The sequence below is a fragment of the Carcharhinus amblyrhynchos genome, chromosome 3, assembly GCF_965287045.1.
Source record: "Carcharhinus amblyrhynchos chromosome 3, sCarAmb.v2.hapA, whole genome shotgun sequence".
NCBI classification, from domain to species: domain Eukaryota; kingdom Metazoa; phylum Chordata; class Chondrichthyes; order Carcharhiniformes; family Carcharhinidae; genus Carcharhinus; species Carcharhinus amblyrhynchos.
In genome coordinates, this window is record NC_137326.1 from 36,615,497 (window position 1) to 36,628,249 (window position 12,753).

At 44.5% G+C, this 12,753-nt stretch overlaps 1 protein-coding gene across 11 annotated transcripts in view; it reads right to left on the bottom strand.

The window, feature by feature from the left end:
- Positions 1 to 12,753, bottom strand: part of magi1b (membrane associated guanylate kinase, WW and PDZ domain containing 1b) — a 437,384-nt gene that overhangs the window by 22,269 nt on the left and 402,362 nt on the right. For all 11 annotated transcript variants that reach the window (XM_080183290.1, XM_080183253.1, XM_080183263.1 and 8 more), the window contains one exon: positions 5,936 to 6,079. In XM_080183290.1, coding sequence (XP_080039416.1) covers positions 5,936 to 6,079 — 144 coding nt within the window. The remainder of the gene's footprint in view (positions 1 to 5,935; positions 6,080 to 12,753) is intronic.

Here is a 12,753-nt window from a genome sequence, read left to right on the forward strand (position 1 = left end):
TGACCATAGGCCATCCCAAAGCATTTTACAATCAATGAGGTTCTTTTGAAGTGTTCATCACTGTTGTAATGTCGGAAACATGTTGGCAAATTTGCGTAGAGCAAGCTTTTGCTAGCAACAACATAAAATGACCAAGTTATTTATACTCGTGATGTTCATTGTGTGGTAAATATTGGCCAGGATACCAATAACTCAAATGTTCAGGAAAAAAAAACTGACAAATTATTTCTAACCTGAGACAGGGTGATCAATCTCAACACAGTAAGCAGTTACTAATCTGCTCATGTAGACATTTCAGGACCTTGCTTTGTAACATTCCATTGTCCTTTCTGTGTTGATATCCTTTATTACTATAGTTTAAACCTCCTAATTTGCATGCTTAATTTAATAGTTTTCTTATTAATATTTATGAACTGCCATTGCAATCACGACAAGTTGAAGTGAAGAACCATTTTATTGTTAATGAATTATTTAAAAGGAACCCAATGCTGCAGTCACAAAGATGTATTTGGTTTGCAACCCATAGCACTGATTGTTAATATACATTTTCACCTTATGCCATGGGGAAGGATCAAAAATCACAGTATGCATGCCTTCAAGTTCATCATGCCTGCACTAATAAGCATGATAAAAGGATCATTAGAATGATGGAGAGCAGTTCTAGTGGAGTATGCAGTACAAGACCACTGCAGGGAAGGCAAAAGTTATTCCAAAACTTTTCTGACCTAAAATTGGACCTTCATCATTTTAAGCTCAATGTTTATATTGCTAATCAGGTTACGAACATATAAAATAGGAGCAGAAGTAAGGTATTCGGTCCCTCGAGCATACTCAGCCATTCAATAAGATCATGGTTGATCTGTTTGTCTTTTAAGTTCAACATTCCAATCTAACCCCAAAAGCTTTGGTTCTTTGCCAGCAAGAATCTATGTTAAGATTATTCAATGATCCCAGATCCACTGCTTTCTGAGGCAGAGAATCCCAAAGTCGCACGACCCATTGGGACAAAAATAATTGTTCTCATCTCTGTCCTACAAAAGCATCCCTTAACTTTAAAACAGTGCCCTCCCATCAGTTCTGGACTTACCCACAAGCAGAAACATCCTTTTCCACGTCAACCTTGTTGAGACCTTTCAGATCTATGAATCATAGAATCCCTGCAGTGCAGAAGGAGGCCATTCGACCGATCGAGCCTGCACCGAGGGTCTATCCCCTTAACCCCATTTATTTACCCTGTTGGTTGATGACTCGATGGGCCGATTGGCCTAATTCTGCTCCTAGTCTGATGGAGCCCCTGACACTCAGGGGCAATTTAGCATGGCCAATCAATCTCACCCATGCATCTTTTGACTGTGGTAGAAAATTGGAGCACCCAGAGGAAACCCACGCAGACACAGGAGAACATGCAAACTCCACACAGGCAACTGAGGTCAGAATTGAACCCAGGTCTCTGGCGCTGTGAGGCAAAAGTGCTAACCACTGTGCCACCATGCCACACATTTAACATATTGTCTGTAAATTAAAGCTCCAAAGTGAATAAGAACATCCACCAGCTAAATGTCAAGGTTTTGATGTAAGTTATGATACTTTTTTAGCCGCAGTAAATTACTCTCACTCTGCAAACTAGAACCTTCCACCTTAGGACAACATTTTAATGAGAATACACTCAAACAACTAAAACAATGCTTTATCTCTACATTTGATCCTGAAATTTTAAAATCTTTGCATCAGAGAAATCAAATGTCACGTTACGAGGTTATTCACTTTGATAGTAAGAATACAAAAGTAGAATGTATTTAAAAGATGTGAAACTTTTCAATGTTGATGTTCAAAAAGACTGGGGTATGCCCATATGTTAGCAGGAAGGTAAGTATATGTACAAGAATAGGGAGCCTTGCTACAATTTAAGCTTATTAAGTGTCATAAGTAGGGTTACATTAACATGTAACAAAGTTAATGTGAAAATCCCCTGGTCGTCATACTCCGGCACCTGTTTGGGTACACAGAGGGAGAATTTAGCATGGCCGACACACGTCTTTCAGACTCTGGGAGGAAACGTGTAAATAGGACTGTAGACAGGGCTTTAAACTAATTGGGGGGGGGGGGGGGGGGGGGGGGGGTGCGAGGGTAGGTGACATTACGGGGTCTAAAGTTAAGGAGACGGTACAGGTAAGGGAAGAGGCCGAGGATGTCCCAATAATAAAGGGAGTAGGGGGCGTGAGTATGGTTGATGGCGTTCCGGCAAATAGGGTCCAGGTGAAGGCTGGGATGAAGGCTCTTTATCTGAATGCACGAAGCATTCAGAATAAAGTGGATGAGCTGGTGGCGCAGTTCAGCACAAATGGATATGATCTGGTGGCCCTTACAGAGACGTGGCTGCAAGGTGACAGGGACTGGGAGCTGAATGTCCAGAGGAATCAAGTGTTTAGGAAGGATAGGCGAGAGGAAAAAGGCGGCGGGGGGGGAGCGTAGCTCTGCTGATTAAGGATAGCATCAGGGTGGTAGCAAGGGATGATATAGGAACCAAAGAGCAGAAAGTGGAATCGTTGTTGGTGGAGATTAGGAACAGCAAAGGGAGGAAGATGCTGGTGGGTGTCGTCTATAGGCCCCCCAATAATGATCTGGAGGTGGGGCGGGCTGTTAACGCGCAAATAAGTGCGGCGTGCAGGAATGGAACGGCCATAATTATGGGAGATTTCAATCTACATATTGATTGGTCGACCCATGTTGGACGCGGTGGGCTCGAGGAGTTGTTCTTGGAATGCTGCCGGGATAGTTTCCTGGAACAGTGTGTGTTGGAGCCGACGAGGGAGCGAGCTATCTTGGATCTGGTGCTATGTAATGAGGCGGGTAGAATTAGGGACCTTGCGGTGAAGGATCCTCTTGGGGAGAGTGATCATTGTATGGTGGAGTTTCTGGTGCAGATGGAGGAGGAGAAAGTGGGTTCCCGGACATGCGTCCTTTGTTTGAACAGAGGGGAGTACAGAAGGATGAGAGAAGAATTGGCGAATGTTGACTGGGGGAGCGCGTTGGAAGGTAGGTCTGCTGAGGAGCAGTGGAGGATCTTTAAGGAGATCTTTCTTGGTGCTCAGCAGAAATTTATTCCGATGGTTAAAAAGGACAGTAGGAGGAGAGGTAATAAGCCGTGGATAACGAAGGAGGTGAAGGAAAGTGTTAAATTAAAAGCGGAGGCGTTTAGAGTAGCTAAGAGTAGTGGGCGAGAAGAGGATTGGGAGAGGTTTAAATGTCAACAAAGATTGTCAAAGAAGTTGATAAAGAAAGGTAGGAGAAACTATGAAGCTGGGCTAGTGCTTAATATAAAAAAGGATAGCAAGAGTTTTTATAAATATATAAAAAGGAAGAGGCTGGCTAGGGTGAACGTTGGACCCTTAAAGGATGAGAGGGGGGACTTAGTGGTAGGGGATGGGGAAATGGCTGAGGTCTTGAATAACTTTTTTGTTTTGGTCTTCACGGAGGAAGACGTGAATAATTTGCCGGGCGTTAGCGATGGAAAGGTGGTAGGACTGGAGGGTCTCAATGACATTATTGTTACTAGAGAGGCGGTGCTCGACAGACTGGAGGGACTGATTGTGGACAAGTCCCCAGGACCGGATGGAATGCATCCGCGGGTTCTGAAAGAAATGGCGGAGGTGATAGTGGATGCCTTGGTGGTTATTTTCCAAACGTCTCTGGATTCCGGGGAAGTGCCGGAAGATTGGAAAGCGGCTAATGTTACGCCGTTGTTTAAGAAGGGTGCCAGGCAAAAGGCAGGGAATTATAGGCCGGTTAGTTTAACGTCTGTTCTAGGTAAAATGTTAGAATCCGTCATCAAGTAGGAAATAGCGAGGCATCTTGAGGGGAATTGCTTGATAGAGCAGATGCAGCACGGTTTTGTTAAGGGGAAGTCGTGTCTGACAAATTTACTGGAGTTCTATGAGGATGTGTCTAGGGCGGTGGATAGAGGAGAGCCGGTGGATGTGGTCTTTCTTGATTTTCAGAAGGCGTTTGACAAGGTACCTCACAAGAGGTTATTGCAGAAGGTAAGGGGGCATGGAGTTGGGGGTAGGGTGTTAGCGTGGATAGAGGATTGGTTGTCAAATAGGAGGCAGAGAGTGGGGGTTAACGGGTGCTATTCGGATTGGCAGTTGGTGACTAGTGGAGTGCCCCAGGGGTCGGTGCTGGGGCCTCAGCTATTTACCATTTATATAGATGATCTGGAGGAGGGAACCGAGCGTATGGTGTTGAAATTTGCTGATGACACCAAGATTGGTGGAACGGCAAATTGCGCGGAGGGTGTGGAGAGTCTGCAGAAGGATCTAGATAGGCTGGGCGAATGGGCCAGGAAATGGCAAATGGAATTTAATGTTGGCAAGTGCGAGGTGGTCCACTTTGGTAGGAATAATGGTAGGAAGGACTATTACTTACGTGGCGAAAAACTGCAGCAGGTAACGGTGCAGAGGGACCTCGGGGTCCTTGTGCATGAGTCGCAAAAACCCAGCCTGCAGGTGCAGCAGGTGGTCAGGAAGGCGAATGGGATGCTGGCCTTCATAGCGAGGGGGATTGAATATAAAAGTAGGGAGGTCTTGCTGCGGCTGTATAGGGCATTGGTGAGGCCGCAGCTGGAGTACTGTGTGCAGTTTTGGTCGCCGTACTTACGCAAGGATATTTTGGCCTTGGAGGGAGCGCAGAGGAGGTTTACTAGGCTGATACCGGAGTTGAGGGGGTTGAGCTATGAGGAGAGGCTGAATAAACTAGGCTTGTACTCGTTAGAGTTTAGAAGAATGAGGGGAGATCTCATTGAGACGTATAAGATGATGAATGGGATGGATAGGATAGAGGTGGAGAGACTCTTGCCGCTCACAAAGGACAGTAGGACTAGGGGGCATAGCCTCAAGATAAAGGGAGGGCGGTTTAGAACGGAGTTGAGAAGGAACTTCTTCACTCAAAGGGTGGTGAATCTCTGGAATTCTCTGCCCGTTGAGGTGGTGGAGGCTGCCTTGCTAAATATTTTTAAGACGCGGGTTGATGGGTTTTTGATAAGCGAGGGGATTAAGGGTTATGGGGAGAGGGCGGGAATGTGGAACTGAGCCATGACAGATCAGCCATGATCTTACTGAATGGCGGGGCAGGCTCGAAGGGCTAGATGGCCTACTCCTGCTCCTATTTCTTATGTTCTAAACTAGAGCACTTAGAGGAAGCCCATGCAAAAGTGGGGGGGAGGGGGAGAATGTGCAGATTCCACACAGTGACCCAAGTTGGGAATCGAACCTGGGTCCCTGGTGTTGTGAGGCAGCAGTGCTAACCATTGTGCCACTTTGCTGTCTCACGTCTCATGTTTGGTGAGACCACACTACAAATCATCCTATAAACTAATGAATCTTCGCTGCACCACTCCCAAAGTGCTGAGCATAGTTTTGGTCTCCATATCCAAGGGATACTTTGGGAGTGGTACAGTGAAGACTCATTAGTTTGTAGGATGATATGGTCGTCAGAAGCTGAGTAACTAGGGCCTTTATTGTCTGGAATTGAGAAGTTATTTCCCCTGGGTGGGAGATTTACAACCCAGGAGCACAATTTCAGGATAATGGGTCAGTCATTTAAGACTGAAATGAGGAGAAATCTCTTCATTCAAAGGTTTGCAAATCTACCCCAAAGGTTTGTGAATCCCTGTTGTTAAATATAGTTCAGACAGATCTTTGGGGAATCAAAGGATATGAGGAGCAGACAAGAAAGCAGAGTTGGTACAGAGAATCAATTATGATCATATTGAATGGCAGAGCAATTTTCATGGTTATATTGTTTGCTCCTGTTCTAATTCCAAGGTGCCTATGAGCTTGATAATTATCATTGTTGCTTAAAAATGTTATCTGTTTTGGCAGCTAATAATAAAATAAATGCGTCAACTGTTGCTTGACTCTGCGTTACATCTACTCACCTTCATTTTGCCATTTCTGATGGCAGCGCCATCCTCAGCTAATCGGAGCACATACAGATCCATGTTGTATTCACGCCCACCACGAAGACTAAATCCAAAACCCTTTGGTCCCTTATCCAGTTCCACAGTGTACAGTTCAGGTTCCTTGAAGATAAAAGTCACATTGAATAATGTTTGTAGAAAAATTAAAAAGAGCGATATTCTTGAATTTTGAAATTACAAATGATGGTTCAACCTTAAAAAGGCTAGAAAAGTGACCAGCTAGATAGAGCACTCAAATCCCTCTAATAATACACTTCCCAGATTTAAAAAGAGGAAAGTCCTGGTCTGGGAGAAGTTGGCAAATAAGTTTGCAAATTAACACCTCATCAGGTTATTGGGACCCAATTAAAAGTGATCTGTGTCCAAGGTAACTGGAATTCCCAGAAATGGGTAAGATTGGACTCTGCAGCATGTGTGGGGTTTGCCGATTTCCTGTCAGAGTATCATAGAATCTCTACAGTGCAGAAAGAGGCCATTCAGTCAAGCTTGCCTCAACAACAATCCCACCCAGAACACACCTGTAACCCCACGGATTTATACCACTAGTTCCCCTGACACTAAAGGGAAATTTGGCATGGCCGATCAATCTAACCTGCACATCTGTGGGCTATAGAATCTTGTAGCCAGAACTTTTTTTTTTCTTTGCTCTTGGTTCACCACTTTTTTTCTATCTTCCTGGCCAGTTGAAATCAACAGCAGGAAATACAATCCCAGAACAAATTTCAACTATAGTTGTCTTCAACAAAACAGGAATCTCTTTAGTATCTTGGAGACTTACTAAAATTATTCACTTCAATAGATAAACCATCTTTATTTAAACACCATTCTCACATCCTTACCTTTGCCCGAATGCATAATTCATAAAGTTTTAGAAAATCTTATGTCTGTGCACACACTTTCATATTAATCCAACTCTTCCAACTATAAACGGTGTCCACATTCAGAGTGGGAACTGCCCTTGTGACCCTGGTCAGATTGTAACTGTGCTTTCCCTGTGCTGCATTGTAGCACCTCAATTTTTATTGCTCATCTCAACTGCAAGACTTCAGAAAAACTCAAATGCTCCAAACTTCTCCATTTTCCAAATTACATGTTTTGTGAAAGTATTACATAAATAAAGGTAGAATGTGTTACTCTAAAATGAAGAGTGAATTGCATTCACATGTCCTTCACCAAACATCCTTCATTCTCTTAACTTTAGACATTTTGGTCTTGGCGCGCTGCTTAAAATGCCAAGATTATTCAGTTTTAACAAAACGTGATACTTCTTTCAGCTATCATTCTGATGATTCAGTTTTGTCTGTCCAATAGCTAACTTACTGTAACTTCTGAGCTCGAGGGTAGGTATCTAGACGATACCCCAAAAATGCAATGGGAAATCCAGCCTCCCCACCCCTAGACCAATCAACTCCCCTACCCACGTTACCACCCAGTAAGAAGTCTTACAACACCAGGTTGAAGTCTGACAGGTTTATTTGGTAGCAAAATCCACTAGCTTTCAGAGCGCTTGCTGTTCTTTCGTCAGGTGACTCACCAACACCCTCCCCTAAAATGCCCTTCCATTCCACCCAAAACTTATCCATTTACTTTCTTCCTGCCCTGACAAGGACCTTCAAATTACCTGGTTAAATGCAGCCAGTGCTAAAAAAGGAGGCTACATCCAATTGAGCTACCCTTGAAGCTAGGTCCTGGGGATGTGCTTCATTGCCCGGATCTCAGCTGGCCTGAGTCAGAAGGTCGGGTGAGATGGGATCGAAAAAAATTCAGGTAAGTAGGAGTCGATTGACAATTCAACTCTGATTGCCACTCTGCTCAAGTTTGGATCTAATATTTCCATCACAAGGATATAAGTTTCTAGATTTGTTCGCCTGGTCACACTTTTGGACACTGCTGCTTCTGCAGAAGCTCTCTGTAACATCTAACATGGGACACAGAGAATCTTACAACACACAGGAAGGCCATGATTGTGTCAATTCTTTGAAAGAGCATCTAATTGGTCCACTTCTTGCTTTTTCCCCATAGTCCTGTCAACTTATCCTCATCAACTACACATCCTTATCAACTACACATCCTCATGTACGTCATCATTGACTCCTTTATACCATTCTTTCCAGATCATACCAACTTGCCATGTGTGTACATATATATAAAATCTCCACCCTGCTTCTTGTCTAATATCTTGAATACGTCTCCTCTGATTATTAAACCTTCTGCTGGTCAAAACAGTTTAAGCTGCATTGTTTAATTTCACATGGATACTTCTGATAAGCCACCAATGCAAGCAACCTGAATCAATTCTTTCCAAAGTATATTACTGTCCAACAGAACTTATCTGGTGGCTGTGGTACAGTTGGCATACCTTGCACAAACTAGTGAAAAGATTCTCCTGCAATATTGGAAGCTGTGTACCAGTATCTCAAGAACAAACCACAGTGCTGCAAAAAATTCCGACAACTTCATTTCAGCAGATTCATGCCAATTGCCATCAAGAAATTGGGATGTGAGGAAGATGTTTTTGGTCTCTTCTTCCATAATTCATTTTGTTGTCTGCTCCTATTTTGCATTCTCTAAATACGATAAAATAAGTAACTATTGGATTTCAAGGTACAAGTATGGAAGAGGCTATTAGAATGCATGATATAACACTCAAGGTATCTCCTACTAAGCCAGAGAATTGTTTAAGTTGCTGCCATTGATCACTATTGCACTTATTGGACAGTATTTATCGAAGGCTATACTTCGATAAATACTGGCAGGAATAACGGATGTGCAGAGCATAGGGCTAACGGTAGGACTCTGAATAGTGTGGATGAACAGAGGGATCTAGGTGTATGTGTACATAGATCCCTGAAAGTTGGGAATCAAGTAGGTAGGGTTGTTAGGAAGGCATACGGTGTCTTGGCGTTTATTGGTAGGGGGATTGAATTTAGGAGCCGCAGCGTCATGTTGCAACTGTACAAAACTCTGGTGCGGCCGCACTTGGAGTATTGTGTGCAGTTCTGGTCCCCACATTATAGGAAGGACGTGGAGGCTTTGGAGAGGGTGCAGAGGAGGTTTACCAGGATGTTGCCTGGTATGGAGGGGAGGTCCTATGAGGAGAGACTGAGGGACTTGAGGTTGTTTTCGTTAGAAAGAAGGCGGCTACGAGGGGACCTTATTGAAACATATAAGATGATTAGAGGTTTAGATAGGGTGGACAGTGATAGCCTTTTTCCTCGGATGGAGAAAGCTAGCACGAGGGGGCATAGCTTTAAATTAAGGGGTGGTAGTTATAGGATGGATGTCAGGGGTAGGTTCTTTACCCAGAGGGTGGTGAGGGATTGGAATGCCCTGCCTGCTGCAGTTGTAAATGCGCCTAATTTGGGGGCGTTTAAGAGATCCGTGGATAGGTTTATGGATGGAAAGGGTTTGGTTTGGTTTAGGTTAGAGGGTCATTGTTTTTTAATTGGTCGGCGCAACATCGTGGGCCGAAGGGCCTGTTCTGCGCTGTAATGTTCTATGTTCTATGTTCCATCCTTCTCTACAGTTGTGTCCTTCTATCACGGATATTCATCAATTCTGGACAATCTTTGGAGTCAGTAAATTGGAATGGACATTTTCTCTTCATTTAATGGGAATGTTTTTCTGTCTATTCTAAGTGACTTCCAATGCAATTACATTCCCAGAGATCAGATTTAACTAAACTGCATTTCCCTCTGCATTTGTTTGTTGGTCTTGAATTCTAGGAACAAAAGCAATTCTTGTAATTCGAATTAAAAATTGCTCACCACTCCCCACTATATTTCAGGTAATTCACAGCAGTGGTTTGCACTTTTGCATAATGCCTGTCTTTGTTCAAAACTCATTAATGCTTAATTTGGACACTTTTGGTTCTGTCAGAATTTATTCTCGGTTTAGGATCTTTTGTACCAGACAGACACTAAATGGTTTGCATAGGTAACGCAGTACAGTGACTACAGTGGTTAAAGCAAAAACTTTGAAGTTTATTATTAGTCCAAGTGGGCTTACATTCACACTGCAATGTACTGTTTCACTACTGTGAAAATCCCCTAGTCGCCACACTCCAACATGTGTTCAGGTACAACGAGGGAGAATTTAGCATGACCAATTCACCTAACCTGCACATTTTTGGACTATGGGAGGAAACCGGAGCACCCAGACAAAACCCACGCAGGTACAGGGAGAACATGAAAACTTCACACAGACAGTGACCCAAGCTGAGGATCGAACCCTGGGTCCCTGGCGTTGTGTGGCAGCAATGCTACCCACTGTGCTGCGCTGCTGATGGATACTTGAACCCTATGCTTCAATGGCCCCCTTCACCTGCGAAGGGAGCCATTGAATATAGGCAAGGCACCTGTCTTGGGAGCAGGGGAAATCAAAATTAAAGAGAACTCTCCACAAATAGAGCAAATCTCCCTAACAGACAGGAAGCTACGGAAATGCATATATAGTGTGTTGTCCAGGGATAGGAGATGAATGTAATGGAGGGTCCACAATTCTTACTGTAAAATCCATGCAAAAGAAATGTACTTTTATTAAATTAATTAAACATGAAGTGATTCCCTAATGCAGCCAATTCATCTCCCACCAGGACAGCAGATCTGACAGGCTGGCTGTAATTTCCATCTCCTCAGATGTTTGAGGGATGTGCTTGCACTGCAGCTGCAGTCTGTTCAGGCCACCCACCTGTAAAATGGTGCTCCTGGAGCCTTCTATTCTGCTTTTAATTAACATCAAACATTTCTATTTGGCAGATGCTATACAATAGCTTCTGCCACGAGCAATATCAAATTAAGGAATGCAGCTTTACAAAGGTAAAAATCTTAGGTATGCTCAGCTATTAAAACAAATTACAAGCCTGATCCATACACACTTGGAACGCAATTTAAATCCTTCGCTTTCATACTTTGCATTAACAAGGTTAACAATGTAATTAAAGCCGTGCTAATAAATGTCTGTTACCAATAAGAAGAAACAAGAACGCTCTAATTCTTTTCAATTAATATTCGCCAAATTGTTGGATTAAATCCACTTAGCGACTTTTCTCTACCAAGGAGGAACCACCAGCTGTTCCCTATCTAGGTGTCTGAGAACGTTTTGAATACATGACCCGAGTTTAAAAAGCAGAACTTTATGTGAATTTAAAACAACATGTTTTGAAAATCCAGAAGTCGCCGTTGCTGTGGATATGCCAGGATTGTATCCCTTGTGCATTCGTACAGTCAGTGGGAGGGGGGCATCTCCTTCACATGGGTCAGTGGAGGCAGGCAGCACTACAGGTGCCTCGACTGCGCCTAATGTTTGATGTTCAATGGAATGTCTGACACCTGCCTATTTTCCTTTTGAGAGAGAATTTGCCTAGGACCCCTCCCCCTCCCCACTCCTCCTCCCAGTGCCAGCCCTTCATCAGCCCCACTCTGCTGAGTAAAGAGTTGATCCTGATGATTTTACATAAATAAATCTGGCAGTTATACAAATTGGACATTTTCTCTGGTCTGATGCCCACACTCCACCTCCACAATGAGACATTTTACCAGACATCTGGAGGCGAGTATGCTCACGGGTAAACATTACCTCCCACAGTCTAAGGAAGTTTGAAAAACATGGTTTCTCGCTCCACAAAGAAAAATCAAATTTGATTGAAAAAAAAACTTTTCAAAACTATATTTTAAAGTCAGTGACTACTTGGGGACGTTTCTCCATTTTGCTGCACTTTGTGCAGAGGGCCGGGAGATTTCAGCGGGGTCTGATTAGCGTGATTTGAGCTGTGCATCTGGCCCCAAATGCCACTTCCAGTGACAGCTTTCTGGCGTTGTTGTCAGCTCCGCACCAAAAATAGGCACAGAGCTGCACTATGCATTCAGGGGCTCAATTAAATATTATTGAAATGTGATTAGTGGGCCTGCTAGCCTTTCCCAACCTGCCAAGAGTATTTCACTCCAGCAGGGTTTGCAGTAGCTCCCCACTTTCGGGGAGCTAGCAGCCTGACCTCGCTGTGAAGGGGGAGCGGCAATTGGGGCCTCCCAAAGTGTTGGGCAGTGGGGGGGGGGGGCTGCCCCAGGCATTGGCACTTGGCAGTGCCAGCCTGCACTGCCCAAGGGACAAAGTGCCAATGCCCAGGGGGCACCTTGGAACTTCCCACCAGGCAAAGGGCAGTGCTATGGGGCAGGGCCTATAGGGTAATTAGTCTGGGTGGAGAGCCCCACTGCCACTCTGTAGTTGGGATTGGTGGGGGAAGGAGGAAGGCCAGCGATCGGAGTGGGCTGGGCAGTGGGGAGGAGTAGTCAGCCTGTTGGTGGGGTTGGGACTGCAAGGGCGGGGTGCGAGCTGGAGATTGGGGAGGGCTGGGCTGTCGTCGGGGCTGGGCCCAGGAATGGAGCCTTGGGGGTGGGGCAGAGAGCCAGCGTTGCAGGGATTGTGAGACTGACCAGCGATCGGGCTGGCTGGCAATCGGGAAGCTGGCAGCGTGCGGCCGCTGCGCGTGCGCCGATCTCGGCACTGACAGATTGACACATGTGCAGTAGTCCGTTCAGTGCACTGATTTCAGTCTCTCCAGCGCATAGAGTGTGGGAGATTCATTTCTGAACTTCCCCGAAAAATATAGCATGAATTATTCCAGTTTTCATGCAAATTATTTTTTTTTGGGAGAATTCTGGCCCTTGTGTTAATTGCCCATTCTTTTGATTCAGCTTCAGCAAATTTCTTGCATTTACTACCCTATTGTCCAGTTTCCTGCTCTGTGCTGTGATGCCACCATAACTTTCAATAAATGA